General features: G+C 40.7%; 1 protein-coding gene across 1 annotated transcript; it reads right to left on the reverse strand.

Annotated features, from left to right (window-relative positions):
* Nucleotides 1–955: 955 nt before the first annotated feature.
* On the reverse strand, nucleotides 956–18352 carry arhgef33 (Rho guanine nucleotide exchange factor (GEF) 33). Its single transcript, XM_037781402.1, has 17 exons — nucleotides 18121–18352; nucleotides 14444–14487; nucleotides 12223–12387; nucleotides 10901–11022; nucleotides 10434–10579; nucleotides 10183–10287; nucleotides 9471–9597; nucleotides 8624–8756; nucleotides 6595–6702; nucleotides 6235–6327; nucleotides 5233–5381; nucleotides 5033–5122; nucleotides 4581–4753; nucleotides 3344–3801; nucleotides 3036–3260; nucleotides 2670–2815; nucleotides 956–1850 (listed from the first exon to the last, which is right to left on the reverse strand). The coding sequence occupies exons 1-17, from the start codon at nucleotides 18170–18172 to the stop codon at nucleotides 1721–1723; spliced, it is 2466 nt and encodes an 821-aa protein (XP_037637330.1). The 5' UTR covers nucleotides 18173–18352; the 3' UTR covers nucleotides 956–1720.
* Between the last annotated feature and the right edge of the window lie 953 nt (nucleotides 18353–19305).

Below are 19305 nucleotides of genomic sequence, written 5' to 3' on the forward strand. Positions count from 1 at the left end.
GTGGGATTGAATGATGCTTCCATGACTCCTAATTTCTGCTTAATCTATAATCCCCTGAAGCAGGCGCCAACATGCTGAAATGTCAAAAAGTCTGTTTGTGTTTAATGAGCTCAACTACTCCGGGGTCAAATCACGTGGACACCAGATATGTGGATTTTCTGAATGTCACGGAAAAGAATAGTACATTGGCGTTAAGATCATTTTCCCGCTAGTGTCCATGTGGTTGATTAAAGTGAACACCGGTGGAGTTATTCGCAAAATCAGTTTAATCCTGCAGGACTCCTCCCAATATACAACATAACGGTCTCCTCTGTTCTGTCGCTATTACATCACCTTTGTCTTTTGTTTTCATAATGCAATGCACACGTTATGAAATGTATATAGTGTAAAATAAAAATGGGTTTGTTTTACATACTGTATAATTGCCTATATTTTGTTTCAGAAGTGTAACAGATTTATGAGATGACAGGTTAACACATTAAAAAGAAGGAACTCAACCATGCTGGTGTGTTGTGTTTTTTTTCAAATCTTAACATTCAGCAACAACAACAACAACAAAAACAACTCCTTTCAACACGGTTAAATGGATAAATACATAAAAAGACATATCTGATTCTTATATCTAATGTTAGTCCTTTTAATGAGTTATTGATGATAATATAACATGTATGTCTCAAGTCAAGTCGTTTAATTTCCAGTGTGGATCTTTATTGAACCTCTCTTGATCGTCACAGTCATCTCTTAACAAAACAATTCAAGTTCAATGCTCAGAAATAACAAAGAGACACATTTACTGTTTAAAGGTCCCACATCGTGCTCGTTTTCAGTTTCATGCTTGTATCTTGTGTTTCTACTAGAACATGTTTACATGCTGTAATGTATAAAAAAAACTTTATTTTCCTCATTCTGTCTGTCTGAATATGCCTGTATTTACACTCTGTCTGAAACGCTCCGTTTTAGTGCATTTCAATGGAATTGCATTGCTAGGCAACAGCTTGGGTCCAGGCGGGGAGCGCTGTAAAACTGCGGCCGCGAGCCACCTTCGCCCTGAGGCTTCCCAAGCCGACCTAGAGCCGGTCGCGAGTCGCGACGCACCGCCTCGTACGCGGGACTCCCCAGCCTGCCGTGTATCGCTCATACCCTCCAGCTGGCTGTTAACGAGGGTCTTTTGGCACAGAGAAGTACTCGTATCGGTACTCGGTATCGGCGAGTACACAAATGTAAGTACTTGTACTCGGTCTGAAAAAAAAGTGGAATCATTGCATCCCTTGTTGGGTTTGCACAGATTTGAAAGACGGGGTGCAAACAGAAAAAACAAGGCAAAGAAAGGAGTTTGTGGTCTGAAAAGCTTTTAGAAAGTGGAGGAAGAGCCGAGCTATTTACAGTATGGGGATGATCAAACTACGCCCCCTACTGGTCACAGCTGTAACCACATCTGCATTGACAAAAAAAGTCAAGTTTTAACCTCCTGTGTCATTTTTCTGGGGGCAAAATAACACAGAAAAAAAAATAATGTGAAGTGCTTTCCCTCAGTATGAAGGTCTGGGGCAGGATTTTATCTTTCAAATAAAAATCACATTTATATTTGTAAATGATGAGAGATGCTTAGCTAAATGGTACAGCATTATATAGCAGTTGTAAATGTAAAACAACCTCTTCTGTTTTGTATGTATGCTTAAACATGCATGTATTACACTTTATATTCAGTCTAGAGTGGCGTTCATACAGCTGTGCCACGGTTTATCTCCACATGTACCAGTTTGGTGTTTTTCCCCGGTGTCTCGTGTTCACCGTTGTTTTGGTTTTCTGCAGTTTTCTCACCTCCCTTCTCTTTCTTCTCATCACCGCTCCTGTTAGTAAGAAAGAGCAGGGGGGAATTTGATGAACTGTACGATTTTGTTGTGTAACTCCTACTCCTACTGTACGAGTATAGATTGTTTGCGATGTAAAGCCAAAGCTCACGATTTATGTGCGCACACTGTACGGTCCAATCATCAGCCACGACCTGAGTGCTAATACTGTACGTGTCGACACCTGCAGCCCGTTCTGGCTGTTGACAGTCGTCAATTAAGATTCGTTTGAAAGCTCTGAGGCAGGTAAAGTTTGTTTGCTAGCAGAGGTCTGTACGGGTCACAATGCTGCATCCTGTCTGCTGAAACGTCTTAAAAAAAAAAAATGGTGCCGGTGTATATGGACTCGCAGGTGGCCTGGAAGACGTGGACAGTATGGCTTGTCCATTTTGCAGAGAGAATTAGAGGTGAGCTAGCAACATTTTACTATATCTATTGTAGCCTACATTGTAATCTTGATAGCTATGCTCTGATTACTGTAAAAAGAGGATAAATAAGGCTCTGACGTTGGGGAATCGGCTCGTAGCTCTGCTTCAACTGTGCAAGAGCCTGTGGAAGGCCGACCAAAATTTCTGACATGTCAGAAATTCGTCCAACGGCCGGTCGGGAGGAGTTAATCGGTCCTCGTCCCCCCTGTACACCGCACGGAAAACGACGCCCGACGAAGCTGAAATTTGGTCCGACTCTAAAATGAGTTGTGCGGCTCAAAATTTCGGGCCACAAACGGGCTAAAATCGTACAGTGTATTCTCAGCTTAACCTCTTTTCACCATCAGTCAAAGCTGCGACCGTATCGTGCCATTCATGTGCATATTCTTACTTCTTCTTGAAGAGTTTCTTGAACGAGCTCCTGAAGCCTCCTTTGTCCTGCTTCCGACTCCTCTCGCTGAAGGGGGTGTGGTGGTTATTCTCCTCTGTCCCGCTTCTCCACTTTGACTCGTCCCCCCATGATTGGAACCCGGAGTCCTGGTGGGGTTGAACACCACAATGCATTTATTTCAATCATGCTTGATTGCATTTGGTAACATTCATAGTGTTTCTGTGCTCGACTTTAACCTAACACTGAATGTGGATTGGTATACAGTAGGAATGACCCCACGATACCATATTATCACGATACTTAAGTCACGATACGATGTTATTGCGATTTATTGTTTAAGTTATATTTATTTGTTGAAAAACCCACAATGCTGAGCAACCCATGAGGATCATCGCTCTGTTTGTCGACCTCCACTCTGTTCCCCAGGGGGCTTTGGACCTTACGGGACGGGGTGGAACATCCTTTGCTGCCTTTACTGCCCTGGCGCTCCAGCTTGGCATGGCTGCCTAGTCCCAACCTTTGGAGGTGGTCTGATGGAGGACCGCTATCCAGACCACTCACTGTGTTGTCCATCTGCAGGCCGTTCAGCGACTAGACAGCAGAGAAGATGTACATGTTGATTCTATGTAAAAATTATTCCAGAAGAATTTCTCTATAAGCACCAGCATGCTCACCTTGCTCTTCCGCTGGCTGGACTGAAGGGAGCGATGCTGATTGTGGCGCATCATCACAGCTTCGTCCGGAGATACGCATCCTCGGTTGAGCAGTTTGTAACCGTTCCCTCGGCTTCCACCGTTGCCAAAGATATCACGGGGTGTCGACACATTCGCTGCCATTGCGTGATGTGGCGCTGAGGGCGCTTTGGGGCACTTCACAAAGGCGATGTCGATGGAGGAATCTGAAGAGGCGGAGGAGCAGCGGTCGAACATGGAGACATCGTGAAGGGAGCCCCTCTCCTCGTCATAGAGGCTCTCCATCCCCGGAGGGTCTGGAGGGAGAAGGAACTCTCCGAGGGCATCGGCCAGAGCAGAGCCCGGTTGAACCTGGCGGAATTCTGCAGGTCTTGAGGGCAGGTGATGCTGGCACGGCATGGGCCTCTCAGACACCTCACTCTCTGGGATACTGCCAAGACCTGAAAGTCAAAGGTTGGATTACTGGTTGACCGATGGGGCTCCAAAAGCATTTAAGTGACATGTCTGTTTCTGCTGAATCCCTACATGGGATACACAAAGTGACATGGTGGGACAGATACCTGGGTGCCAATTTCATTGGGGGTTATATTTAAGCATATTTAGATTCTATCCATCTCCAATTTCCTCTCAAGATGTAATGACTCGGCAGACCTTCCTTGACCTGTGTTGGCAAGCAGTCACCCTATTGTCATTCATACCAGCTCCAGGCATTTGAATATGGCCATTTGGGAGCATTTACTTAACTATTTTACGTCAATGCCTAACCTTAACCATCTCGCGAGAGTTTTGCAATTTGCGTTACCTTTTAGACATGACCGAAATAATACCATGGTGGTCCACCGTAAGGGGAGGGACTTCGCCTCTATTTAGTGTCGAAACGCAATGAATCGTACAAATCGGGATAGCAACGCACACTTACAGATTGTCTTGGGCTCGATTGTACACACTTAAAGTGCTGGAAGTAGCTATGTGAAGAATGAAAAGAGAGAACTTGCCTACTTTCTCATGTTTAGACAACTGGCAAATTGGTGCGTAAAGTGGTGCGAGCTGGTCGGATTGCGAGCTTCAGAAAGTTTGTTTTCAAATACTGTTTGACAATCTGACTACTGACGCCTCCCAAGATCATCCTTATAAAATATAGTAGCATTCCTGTCAATGCACCAAAAGTATTTTATCAAACAGAAACCACAGAGAGATTATAATCAGAAGCTCCTGTGACCTGATGGTCTGTGGTTCCTTGAGTCCAGGTCGGGGCTGAAGAACGGCAGCTGGGAGGGCCACTCTGTGTCGTAACAATGAGTTTCGGCATCCTGGTCCCAATCCTGGAAACGATGAGACTGTATCTGCTCCAGGAGACGCTGTTTGCTCCGCTTCACCTGGTTGGCGTGTTCTCTGTGAGGGATAGACCATTGATATAAGCGGATTCATCAACCCTGTTTCCAGGCAGGATGTTCTCATACATCCTTCATAGCTATACCTATGAAAAGTAATGCACTGTAATTTGTATACAGTATATCCCACAAAATCAATGCAATGTAAGATATCATGCAAACCGTTGTATGGGGATATATTGTTCAAGGAAAAAGCTCTGATAAACCCACTGTATGCTCCTTGTCTACCAACAAATAAGAAGTTAACCACTAGGTAGTTAAAAATGTAAAAAATACTCACAACATGGCACTGTTGCAAGGGTACGGTGAGCCAATGTTGTTAGCTTGAATCCCACTTTCCACTGTCTTTAACAGCTGCTTCATCGTAGACCTGCAGAGCAGAACACCTCATATTGTCAGGTACAAACAGTGAGAACAAGTCTTGTTTAACCTCTTAAGCATGCATGTCATGTTTTTGTTTTGTAGAGCGGTAGTCCTGACCTCTTCACCTCCTTGCGGTTGTGCAGCAGAAGCTCCTGGTTGTGCTGGAGAAGGTGGTGGTACTGAGCCGTGAAGGACCTGAACTGCTGGATGCTCACCAGCAGCAGGTAGTAGTCTGGATGCTCTGCGTTCGTCTGCATCAGCAGACCCTGCACACATACACAGATATACGTACTTATTTATGTTCACACATCTTTGAGCAGATGCTGTCTTCAGCATCGATGTGATATTCCCACACAAAAAAGAAGTTTATTGAAGTGTGCTATTAGTATACTTCTTTAAACTTAAAATAAGAGAGTATACTTTCAGTTTACTTTTTATGTACTTATCAGAGATATACTTAACAAAATTATACTTTAGTATACTTGGCTTATACCAACAAGTATACAGAAAAGTTCAAGTATACTTGGCTTATACTGAAAAGTTTACAGAAAAGTATATTTGGCTAAGTACTATAAGTTCACTTAGAGAAAACGTACAAGTATACTTGCAGTAAAAACTATTAAACTAGTTTACTGAGAGTATACTACAAGTATATAACCAGTAAACTAACAGTATACCTATAAATTCACATGTTGTGTAGTTCATATTATAGTTGCAGTACAAAATACAACTTGGATGTAAACTAGTTGTGTACTCAAAGTTTACTACTCCTACATTTAAACTTAAAAGTATACTTTTATAAACTAAAAAGTGGGCCAATTTAGTCCCAAGAAGTATTCAAGTAGTACACTTACAAGTATACTACGAGTACATCGATATTAGTATACTTATTACATAAAGTATACTTGGGATTATACTTGAATTAGTTTACGACATAAAATAAAGTCATACATACTTTTTGTAAGGGTTAAACTTTGTTTTATTTTTTCAGTTTCCACTCTATTATCATGTTTCTTTCTTTATGTATCATCTCAATTTTTAAATGTTTTTTTTAGAATTTTTTTATTTTATTCTCTATAAAGGACATTGCAGTATTGCTCTATGTATCTATAATCTCACCTGCAGCAGCAGCAGGTACTCAGGGATCCTCTGAACCGGCTGAAGGAGCAGAGTGTGGAGGGACGGTCTGGATTCATCTCCCATTATTTCACTCTGATAGAAGCACCGGAGCAAAAAGGCAGCACAGGTCGACCAATCAGGATGGAGGGAAAAAAACAGTTGGTACAGCAGGTATGAGCAACGTGACTTTATTCAGCTATGTCTGTAGCTATTATACACAAACTCTCTGGTATTAGTCACAATAAATGTCCTTCTTCTCCATCTTTTATCACATCCTGTCCTGCCTTCATGTCATATCACATCACCTCCTGTCCTGATCTCTCCTGAACTATCTCATCCTCTCTTATCCTTTTGTGTTACCTCCAGGAAGGCAGAAGATTTCATGGAGCTGGAGGCGAGCATGGTGACGACCGACAGACAGTCTGGAAGCTCCTTCAGGTAGGACACATAGAAGTCCAAGAAATCACTCTGTGGGGAGACGGAGAGGTATGAGAGAGACACCGTCTGGGTTTGCATGTTCATGCTCCCTTCACTGTCAGATATTCAGGTTAACCATTTCAAATGTGCTGTAAAATACCTATGAAATTAAAATTTTCAAGTAAAACAATATTTTAGAAAAATGTTAAAAAAGTGCAATAACAGTTTGATGTCGTATTTTGATATAATAAAAGTAAAAAACAGATAAGCTTGTAATTAAAGGATTCCTTCCATTATTTTCATTTATTTCCTTCCTCGGGCTCTTGGGCTGTTTATTATTATTATTTTATTAAATAGGTATTCCTACCAATAGTGTTCCTACCAATTACTTAATTTCGTCCCATTAACTCAGAGGCCACACATCGGCTTTAATAGACTCATTAGCTTCAGTGCATTGTGTCTGCTTTTGGCTTTGCACTTTATTAATATTATAAAACACTTTTTAACTCTCAGTAAAGGATTTTTAATGCTTTAAACCCTCACAAGTCCCTGGAACATTTAGTTTTTCACACTGCTGACATGAATTGAATTCCTAATTTTGTCCCCTCAAATGGAAAAGGAAGTGCTGACGTGCACTCACAGGGTTTTATAGAAATAACTTTTTGGAATATATGAAAATATGATATAAACATACCAATTAAATTAAAGTAAAGGACTAGTATCGTTTTTTGGCGATGAGCTATGTTGTACGGTAAGAAGAAGAATCACTGTTGTCTTTGTACTATTAGCTGTTTCCCAGCTCTCAACATGGCTCCGCTGGAATTTGACATTTCATTTAATGTCCATCACGGCTGCCAAAATGATTCAGATTCATTATAAACGGACGGTCACAAGACCCGGCCTTTTGACCCCTCCACATTAACAGAACTCTGGCTTGTGAACGCCAAGTTTTTGATTTACAAGCGAGTAAAATGTTCTTCTTGACAAGAACCAAATGAAAATCTCCATAAATGTAGAATATATCTTGTATTTCTGTGGATATTTTAACCATATATTACAAAATATGTGGACCTCCAGTTTACTCTGTACTGACACACAGGCTCAACAAAGAGCTGATTCAACTCTCTGGTTATTTTGGAGGTTGTGGTTTGTGGTGATGGTTGTGGTGTTGTGGTTAATTGCATTATACCAAAAGATTCCTTATTATATTTTGCCCACAGTGGTCAAAATCTTATAAAACGAAGTGACAAAGTGCAAACAAATTAAATGATCTGTTGCAAATGTAGGGATAGAGTGGTCACAAGCTGATCAGGCTGTGCTTTTCATTCAAGACCGGTCGTTATTTTTGTTTTCTTTTTTAAAATAGATTAATCCTTTGCTAGAAAAAGGGGAAAATTCAGCTGTACTCATTATACACTCAGTATTTTTATATAATGTAATTTATGTATTTTTCCTTATTCTTTTCCCCATTGCTTTTGCTATTATACTCTATTTTAAATAAAAAAAATAGTAATTTATATTCAAAAAAATAAATAAATAAAAATATATAACTTAATATATAGAGAAATAAATTAACAAATAAATGTGAAAATAAATGAAAATGCTTATAATTATTTTCTTATATTTCATTTTGTTTTATATTTCCAAATTTTTTTAATCTACTTCTTTATTATTTATTATACTATTTTTTTTCATTTATTCCACTTTATATTTCCACAATTATATTCTTATTCTTTTACAGACTTTTTCTTTTTTATAGCGCAGTGCAATAAAAAAGAATAAATCTGTAAAAGAATAAGAAATCGTCACTCCTATGACTCCATAGCATACAGACACTGGTGCAGCAACCCAAGCTATCACAAGCATCTTCATGGGCTACCGTCTCGTAAAGTAACAACTACATTTTGACCTTACAGTGGTGAAAGACATACAGTAAAATGCACATTATTCAAATTCTGTGTTTGTGGTTTACCTCTTTGCTGGTGAGCCTCATAAACACATCCCCCATGATGCCTTGCCACTGGCACTTGAGCACACGCTCCTGGAGCGTATGGAGGAGCTCAAGGTGCTGCTGGATCAGAAACCTCAGAGTGCTGGGAAACGGACTGAACACATAAGCAAAGTATTGATTATCCTGCATGCTGAATTATTGATTATTAGTATCATGCATGTGCAGGGTTATAGCCAATGTTATATACATATAATACATAAATAAAAGAAAAGAGATGTGAGGCCTGATGTAGACTGAGCAGGTCAGTCTGATCAGGTAAATCAGGTTAAAACAAATACAATCATTTACAAATACCATTTGACCCAGTTCAGCATTTGCACCTTTTCATTGGTGCTTGTGGTCATTGGGAACACGTGTGCTGAAGCTGATGCAGTGATTACATTAGCGAGCTGTGTGGAGTCTCTTATTAAAAGAGTATCCTCTCTGTCTCAATGGTGTTTATTACCTGCTTTCATTTGATTAGTTTATTTCCTGTTGTTCCCACAGTGTACGCTCTGAAATTAGATCAGTAGCCACTCCTGGAATAAATCCAGAGTGTTAATCTGTGTGTGTGTTTATGTGGATGTAAGTGAGACACAAAGATAGAAATGACTGTGATGTTATTGAGTTTATGGCTCATTACATGTCAGAGAGATCTCGGCGATGTCTGGGTCATTCTGTGTTTCCAAAGGTTGTGTGTTCACCTTCTTAAATGTGCATATTGTTTAAGTAAGACAAGTATTAAACTACCCTCTTATCCATTTTTCATGTCCAAGTAAGATTTTGAGATTGTCAAACTGATCCTGTCTTTGTGTATCCGCAGTCCTACCGTTTCTCTTTAGAGGTGAGAGCTTCGGATCCATTGAAGGAGATGTTGGCCTTCAGTAACAGAGACAGGTGGGACACATAAACTCTCTCTGACTCCAGCAGCTCCAGAGCCACTCTCTGCCTCTTATCTGCACAGAAACAACAATACAAGTTTAAACTGAGTGACATATAAGTCATATGTGAACTGAACTGGCCCTCTGCTAATTGACTGGTCTTGCCTGGTAATGACTCTTATTATAGCGTGACATCAACTGAAGACGAGCCAACAGCAGATAACAAGTTCAGTTTTAATAATGAGTGGCAGAACATGATACACATCTATGTAAGCGCTGAAAACAGGTGCAGCCAGGAAGTGTTTGCACGGTTGTAGGAGGTTGACAGTGGACTATTCAAACAAGCATGTATTTATACACCACCACTATCCCTCCAGTGCTTGAAATAAAGCCGGGAAAATGTTCCATTGTGTATTGGTTTCCTGTTTCAGGGAAGGATGAGAGTGATTTTGGTCTTCTCGTCTGACTTTTGGCGCAACAGCGAGAAGGTGTATTTCCCAAAATGTCAAACTCTACCTTTAATAAATGGGCGTGCATTGTGTGTGTGGTATTAGTGAGCAAGCTGTGAATAGTAGTAGTGACTTGTGGTGGTTCTAGTGGAAATAGAAGTGCAGCGGTAGTATTATCATTAGTTTCATTAACATATATTGTATTTCTCACTGTTTTCAGTCTGGCTGTTGGGCATCTCTGTGTCGTCTCTGCTGTTCTTCCTCTCTCCTCGACAACCTCTCTGCAGCTGCTGAGCCTCCTGCTCAGAACTAGAGGCTGCAACACACACACACACACACGCACACACACACACACACACACACACACATACACATAAACGTGAGTAAATGGCTTTTCTACGTCTGTCTTCTTCCCTTCTAGTGTAGTGGGTAGATGAGAATGACATTCCCACATAGACTCACTCTGCGTCGATGTGGTGCTCCTCTGTGGTGAGCTACTATGAGGCAGACTGGAAAAGAAGTGTTGAATAACACTGAGTTCTGGCTGGCCGGGCACACAGATGTGTTCATCCCCCGATGCTGTTAGCACATCTGCCTTGGAGCTCTTTCTGCATTTGGACCAATCAGAAGCTTAAAAACAACTTATTTTCCAAAATCTTTTTGCATCCCTGCCAATAAGCATTTGTTTAGGGAGGTCAAAAGCAGCTCTGGAGCAATTTTGCATGCGTGTGTGTGCACTTTAATGGCATTAGTAGGCATTCTAGAGGTAGGATTAAACTCTAATTATCTCTATATACAGATATAAATAATAAAAAAACAGCACATAAGTGAGAAGAGTGCAATAGTGCAACATTAAATAGAATTCTAATGTCTTTTTGTGGATGAAACAACAGTACAGTACATCCTCATTACGCATGTTTTAGCCCTACCTGTGTGGAACATAGAGGAAATCTTTGGTGTTTTCTGACTGCATCAGTTCTATCCTCTTCTGCACCTCCCTCTGTCTGCTGGACACGTCCTTTATGTGGAACAACGCCACATTCAGCTCCTCCTGCAAGCGGATTATAGCAAGGAATGGCATCAGTGTCGGTGGTTTATTTTACTCTGTGAGCAGCCAGGTCTGACTTGATCTGTCGCAAGTCGTCCCATTCTTTTTGAATGGGAAGTCTAAGAAGAAAGAAGGAAGGAAATGTCAGAAAATAGCCCAAAGTGAGGCCTTTGTCTGACCAACCGTCCAAAAACCCCAAAATATGTAATTTACAATTATGTGAAATAGATAAAAGCAACAAACTCTCAAATCTGAGAAGTTGGAACCAGAAAATATTTGGGATTTTTTTCTTCTATTAATAATCATTTTAAACAGAATCAACTTTTGGAGAAACGCAACCCGACGTCACGCTGCGGTGACCAGTCACATAACCGGTGATCCAGAGCTGTACAACCCAGCCTTGAGGGAACAACAGACGTTAATCGTCACAGTTAATGGGCCATTAAAGTGTCTTCCCAATTGCTGCAACGTCTGATCTGGTGTGAATGCAGCTTTACACTATGGTCATTTGCCTAAAAAAATATTTAAGACCATTGATTTATATTTTCATTAGTTTTGCAACCAAAATCTAAAGTTTTTCACAAGCCATAACTCCGTTTCCTTGGCAACACCTGAGAATTTGCTAATTAATATCTGGAACAATCATTACCATCCCATGAGGTTGCAAGTATGCAATGGAAATGTTGTCCACTACTCCAGTAAATAGGACAAACCTCAGCTACGACTTGGTAACGGGAGATATTTCTAGCCCGCTCAGCTCATAGAACCCTTTTGGCTCAGCTATGAGCCAGAAAACTAATGTTATGCCAGCAAGATTCAAAGTCAATAACATTTCCTGCAGTAAATATAATTTGACAGCAAATGCACCGTATGAAAGTATAAAACTCATGACGACACATTGTGTTATGAATGAATCCCCCTTGTGTGGGTTGATGAAGTTAATGTGTTTGTGTCCGTGCAGATCAAATTTAATAAACACTAAATTAAACAGATGTTACAACGTGGCTGACATAGAAGATGCACATGCCTGTCACTGTTTCGGAAATAAGTAGTCTGAAAGAGTTGGCTTCCTATCTAATAAATGAAATTAGTTTACAGTTCAAGTCAGATGTTCCAAATTATGTTACAGCGGCCTCTACGCCTCGCCAGGAATAGACTCTGTGTGTGTGTGTGTGTGTTTTCACTGCGTAGCGTCTCCAGCACCTTGAAAGTGTTGAGCGAGTTCTTGAGGCCCATTATCTTATCATCCACGTCAGTCTGATGGGCCTGGAGCTTCTCCTCCAGGCCGTGGTCCATCTGACGCAGCTCGCACAGCTCCGTCAGGGCAGTGTGGAGCCCCTCGCGCAGCTCAGCCACTAGGCCCTGCAGCTGCATCACAAGAAGCAAAGAACACATCATGTTTTCAGTGGCGTGTTTAGGGGGGCGTTGTCTGCTCCAAATGAAAAGAGGAAAAATTATATGAAGGATAAGTCGAAGTTTGTGCACCAAAGAAAGTCAGTATTCATGTTCTAATAGAGTTCCTTTAGTTGTTGGGTCCTTTTGCTGTTTGAGTTGTCAAACTATTTACTTTTAAATTCCCTGATTTTCGTCATTTGTTTAGTTATTTTAAGGCCACAAAGTCTAACAATTGATCTGTGAATGGACCCAAGAAGTGCTGCTTGCAGTGTTGTCGAAGAGCAGTATGGCTGCTTGTACCCGCCAAGTGTGAAGTTGGTTGGATGAATGGTTCTCGAGATATGGGAAGGACAGTCATACATACATACACAGACAGAGAATGCTTCCTTTATAGTTTGATGATGCTGCTACAGCGCCACCTATTGGCCAAATAGCACCAAATTTGTCATGATCACTCAAATATCATATCTACAAATGTCCACCAAATGTGGTCATAATAGTACAAAGCTTAAAGGAGATATGACATTTTTTGTAACATAAGCCCCGCCTACAGCAACGTTGAGGTGCAGCTATAGCAAAACTGTATACAACATCAATAAAACGAAAAAGTAACTTTTCCGACTTGGTCCAGAGATGTTCTGTTCCAAATTTTGTGACGATTACTCAAAATTTGTAAGAGGAGTAGCAAAAAAATTAGATTTGGACGCAATTCAAAATGGCAGAAAATCAAGAATTTTGTTTCTAAGAGTTCTGGTTAAAAAGTTACAGTCAATAACGTAAAGTCTGTTGTTAAAGTGCCACGATCTGGCCAAATTGCACCACATTCGGCACTGCACTCCCTTGGGTCCCCAGTAATGCACCCGCCAAGTGTGAAATCGATCGGATGAACAGTTCCCGATATATGCAAAGGACACACATGGAAAGACAGACGGAGATTCTTTGCCTGGATCTTCTTCTATAGTAGAGAACATTTGCTTTCAACAGCCTACACTTGCCCTTCATCATCATTATTTCTAGTCCTGCTTTTTTCAAACAAATGTCGTTTTCTCATCCTTTCTTAATAAATCTTTATCCGCCTCCCTTTTTCTCTGCAGTTTGTCATTCACAGCTGATTGAATTCATTCAGCGGGGATAACTGAATCAGCTCATGGGAACATAGCATGGGTTGAAGCAGCACTATCTCATCAGTCTTTCCATCTCTCTCTTCCTCTCTCTCACTCTCTCTCTCTCTCTCGGTCATGTGAAAGGCATCAGGCAGCAGACTGAATAGAGCATCTGTCCTGTTTGCCTTCTGCTCTCCTTCCTCTCTGATGCTATCTGTGTTCGACAAGCTTCTGTATGTCTTTACACTTTGGGGGTTGCAGATCCAAAGAGCCACGGCAGTACGAGTTCCTCATAAATCTCATTATTTAATTACATCGATTGCAAGTTTAGCTTATGTTGTGGTTGGTTCCTTTTAAAAAAGTGAGTAAGAGTGTCCACTAAACTTTACAATGTTTATAAGTTCATGAGGACATAATGTGAGTAATGAGTGAGACTCATTCAGAACTCCATTTGAAAACAACATTTAATTTTTTATGAGTGTGTGTGAAACATGAACTCTAGGCTAAACGGTCCAAATTTACTACGCTAGTTTGCATCAGGTCAAGTAAATCCTACATTATGAACACACTTGCACAATGCTTATGCCTGAAAGATCCCGAGATGGTCACATGTCATGTGGTCAAAACTTAACAGTTTTCCCATGAAAAATTGCAAAGTAAATGTTATTCGATCGGCTCGTGGCAGGTTATTAGCAGCTTAAGAGCACAGTGAGTTTAGTAAGAGCGGCCGACACAAACACTTTTAAAATGTAGAACAGTTTAGATCTCTGCTCCTGACGGATGGAGGGAAGAGAGGGGAGGTATTACCAGCCTCCAGTCAAAGTGAGTTATAGCTCAACTCTACCAGCTGTATCTGGTAGGTTGATGAAATAAATATATGAGGTGTAAACCAAAAGGTTGTGTGGAAAAGAAGAGTTCATGATTACCTGAGCAATCTCTAGGGTAGCCCCCTCCACATATTCTTCTGTATCTAAAAGAAAAAAACAAAACAAAAAAGGATGAATGGATGACACATTACAACACATTCTCATCCCAACTCGTCACATACTGACGCTTTGTCAGACCCCTCAGCGTCACTTTTCGCTCGCAGTAAACACGTGCGTAATGTTGTGAATTAAACAAAAACACTTGCTTAGGTTCAGGCAACACAACTCCTTAGTTAGGTTTAAGAAAAAACAACATGGTTGGGCTTAAAATGACGACATTTTGCTGTGAAAATGACACTGAACGTAACGCAAACAGCGGTCTCCTGGATGAAAGCCCTGTGGTGTTGGACTCATCCACATCCCCTCCTGCCCTCCCAGTGTGTCTCTTTCGCTCTTTAGGCCATGTCACCACAGCACTACGTCACCACAGCCTCAACTGTTTTCATGCAGACTATGAAAAGGCAGTCTTGTAATTTCATTTTGACAGCAGGCTATTACAAAAATTGTCAGACTGATGGACACCCATCCACAAATCATAGCTACGCCAGCACGATGTGTGTACATTTGTAGATGTGCCAAAAAGTTGTTTAAATCCATGTTTTGTAAAATTACACATTTACACCTATTTGTTGTCGTGGCTATGAATCCTGTATGATAGTTTTCCTTAAAATATGATCATTTTAAGCCTCTGGTATGAGTTTAACATTTCCTATCTGGCAACGCTGCAAGTGACCAAAAGCTAAAAACATTTACATGCAGCATCCTACCACCTAATATATTATGTTTGTGGTCTTAAAGTGATACGAGTCATGGTTCAGATGTTTTGATCAAAGCAGAATTACAAGTCTCTGTGGTTGAGCGTGTGTGTCTGCATGTGATTTGTGAGAAGGAACAACATTGGCACCAGGGTTCATGACAAACATCTTATGCCACAGAAGTCAGGAAGGATGTGAGAGCATCTCAGCAGTCATGTGAAAGTGCTACACATGCCAGTCCTTCTCAGAAGAGTGATTCATCCAGCCACGTGCAAGAAGGAGCATCATTTTACTCCTTATCTGTGGGTCTTCCTGTGACTTGTGGTTACTGTACGTCCAGGAGCAGCCCCAGGAAGTGTCTCCTGTTGGAGTCATACAGTATTTCTACTGATTACAAGGAGCTGGAAGGTTTTGAAGAGCTGTTGTTCATGTTTACAAAATGATTGGACTGCTGCTGGAGGAAAGTGCTGCACAAGAGAGTTCCTATTAATGATGGATCTTTTACAGTATGGGACAGTTAACTGGTTGTATAAAAGCACAATGCTTGTGTTTGTTGTGGAAATGTCACAGGTCGAGGCTGGTGTCAACATTGCAGAGGGTCATCTGAATTACGTACTTTACATATATTATCATGCATAATTGACAAGGCAGTTCCTGCGTAACTGTGACGGAGCAAAAGAAGGAACATACAGTGTCCAACAATGGAGTCTTTCTGTCTTTCTGCCAAACGTTACGACACATTTCCTCTGACAACTTGGCTTTGTGCTCGGCCTCAGTTGTTACAGGACAGAAAAAAGTTGGCGTTAAGATGTCAACATTAAGCTACACTGTCCCAGAGTGACCTCAGGCATAAAGAGAAAAGGGGTTAATTCATTACCTACCAAGACGATGAGGTTCTGTGATCAGAGCACTGATAGGAAAACACATGATGTACACTGTACATGGAATCCAGTAAACACTAATGTGTGAAAGGATTCATAATGTCTGAATAGTTATAAAGGACTGTTTGTTTAGTCTTTTTAAACACAATATTTTATTGGAACATAGTCACATTTTGGTCAGTAAATCAAATGATAATAATAATAATAATAATAATAATAATAATAATAATATTAATAATATTAATAATATTAATAATATTAATAATGATAATGTAAAAATAAAATAAAATATATAAAAATCATAATATAATACAGATAAAATACAAAAAAAAACACAAATCAAATATAAATTCCTACATTAATCTGCACCCTGATCTTATATAATTTACAAGCAACCAATTTATTCTCAGACAGAGGTTCAAGTTTAAGTTTATTGATTTTCTTCTACTAGAGCTAGACTGATAAGTCACCCGGATCAATATTATTGGTCAATATTAGCTTATTACAGATATATCTGTGTCAGCGTACATCCAGACAGCTGATAAGTGACAATGCTTGTGAATATTATGTGTTTATTTATGTAAAAATAATATCAGGTGATGCATTGTCATTGGACCTTTTGTAACTCTGAAATATTAAAGGGATAGTTTGGATGTTTTGAAGTGGGGTTGTATGAGGTACTTCTCCATAGTCCATAGTGTATTACCTACAGTAGATGGCGGTCGGCACGCCCCCAGTTTGGAGAAACAGACAGGAGTACCAGCATGGGAGCAAAGCGATGAACTGCTGTGGACGGTGGCAGCAGCAAAACATATTTTAGCCACCTAAAAAAATCAATATCACTTTAAGTGTACGCTATATTTAGAATATTTTCGCCGCTTTACCTCGCCGTCAGAAAGCCCTTTCCAACGGGGAACTAAAGCCGTTGTCTATGCTTTCTTCAAAGCCACCAGACTCCCTTGACAAAAACAGTAATTTTACCTCACAGAACACGGGAGTTGCTTATCTACCGCTACCTCAATCAGTTAGTTTGTTTGTGTTATTGTGTGACTTTGGTGTTTTAAGGGGTTAGTTGGGATTCACCAAAGCCACACAATAACACACAGAGCAGTACATTGCTTTGCTCTCGTGCTGGTACTCCTGTCTGTTTCTCCAAACTGGGGGTGTGCCGACGGCCATCTACTATAGGTAATACACTGACTATGGATAAGTACCTCATACAACCCCACTTCAAAACACCTGAACTACCCTTTTAATATCAGTGTTGGCCCCCAATATCAGGATCTGTCAGGCTCTATTTTTTGCTGCCATATTTTGCCAGACTGCTCCTGCTCTTCTGCTCCATCCCTGAAAGTGAAAAGATGTGTTTTGTGCTCTTTGCAGAAGCAGATGTTGTGATAAATAGCCTGGCAGAATGGGAGAGTTGTTTTTTGTCTCCAAATACAATAAATGAATCACGCCATATTGAGTTTAAAGAAAGAACTGACAGGGACCTTTAAGATGATCTTATGAAGAGTGACATCTGCAATCAGATGAATTCTGTTGGTTCGAAAACCTGTTGCTTTTCAAATAATCCACAGCCATCCGAGAAAAGAAAACCTGATTGAACATTGTACGTGAGATCACTGCAAATACGGCAAATGTGTTTTCACACAAGATTGCTCTTTGGTACCTTTATGTCAAACAACATTTGTACAGTATTCTTCAGAGAATTAGTCTGATTTGCAGGTAATTCTTTTTCAATCTGTTAAAAATGATAAAATAAAATATGAAAAAAAAAATCAGTGCAACAGTCGAATTTGCTGCTCTTCATCTGTTTTATGTAATTTTAAATTGAATAGCTTTTGGCCTTGGGCAAATCAAAGTTTGAAGACATCACCTTGGGATCTGTGTGGCTTTATAAACTAAACAATTCACTGATTAATGAAAGAAATAATTAACAAATTAATCCACAACTGTTACTTGCAGCCTGAGTACAAACCAACACCTTTTTCTCCATGTCTCTCAAGTTACAGCTCAAGCTTTTTGACTCCTGTTTTACCTTCTGAAACACCTTCTGTCGTGTCTTCTGATTCTGTTCTGCCATTCTCCATGTTTAGGTATCCGGTCCAGTCTGGTCGAGTATATCTCACAGCGGTCCGGTTCTGAAGTCCGTATCCAGCTCAAGATGACTTTGGTCTGCTACTCTGAACAACCCTGTCCTCTGCTGTGATCACTCACTCTCTCTCCTCCAAAGCATGTGAGTCCTATGATTTCTCTTTCACACAAAAAGGCCCTTGTCTTCAGAGAGTAGAGGGACAGAAGGGAGAGATCAGGAGGAGAGAGAGAGAGAGACATTTGTTCATCAAACATACTGTAGATTTAGATTTAGGAGGCGTGACTGGTTGTTAACAAGTACAGCAGCACTGATCAGAGATGAAAGGGAGATTCCAGTTATTGCAGCGGGTAAAAGGAAAACTAGTAGAACTGGGACGATTCACCTTTCTCCCGATTCGATACCATCACGATACCTGGGTGCCGATTCGATATGTTTTATTGAGCTTTGACCTCTGTCTGCTGTGTCTTCATATCTACAGCATGTGTCTCTTTGTGTCCTCTGTCCCTCTGTCTGCGGTGTCTTCATATCTACAGCATTTGTCTCTTTGTGTCCTCTGATCCCTCTGTCTGCGGTGTCTTCATATCTACAGCATGTGTCTCTTTGTGTCCTCTGATCCCTCTGTCTGCGGTGTCTTCATATCTACAGCATTTGTGTCTTTGTGTCCTCTGTCCCTCTGTCTGCGGTGTCTTCATATCTACAGCATTTGTCTCTTTGTGTCCTCTGATCCCTCTGTCTGCGGTGTCTTCATATCTACAGCATGTGTCTCTTTGTGTCCTCTGATCCCTCTGTCTGCGGTGTCTTCATATCTACAGCATGTGTATCTTTGTGTCCTCTGTCCCTCTGTCTGCGGTCACTTCATATCTATCGCATGTGTGTCTTTGTGTCCTCTGTCGCTCTGTCTGTCTGCGGTGTCTTCATATCTACAACATGTGTGTCTTTGTGTCCTCTGATCCCTCTGTCTCTCTGTCTTCATATCTACAACATGTGTGTCTTTGTGTCCATTGCCCCTCTGTCTGTCTGCGGTGTCTTCATATCTACAGCATGTGTGTCTTTTTGTCCTCTGATCCCTCTGTCTCTCTGTCTTCATATCTACAACATGTGTGTCTTTGTGTCCTCTGTCCCTCTGTC

The sequence above is a fragment of the Sebastes umbrosus genome, chromosome 10, assembly GCF_015220745.1.
Source record: "Sebastes umbrosus isolate fSebUmb1 chromosome 10, fSebUmb1.pri, whole genome shotgun sequence".
NCBI lineage: Eukaryota > Metazoa > Chordata > Actinopteri > Perciformes > Sebastidae > Sebastes > Sebastes umbrosus.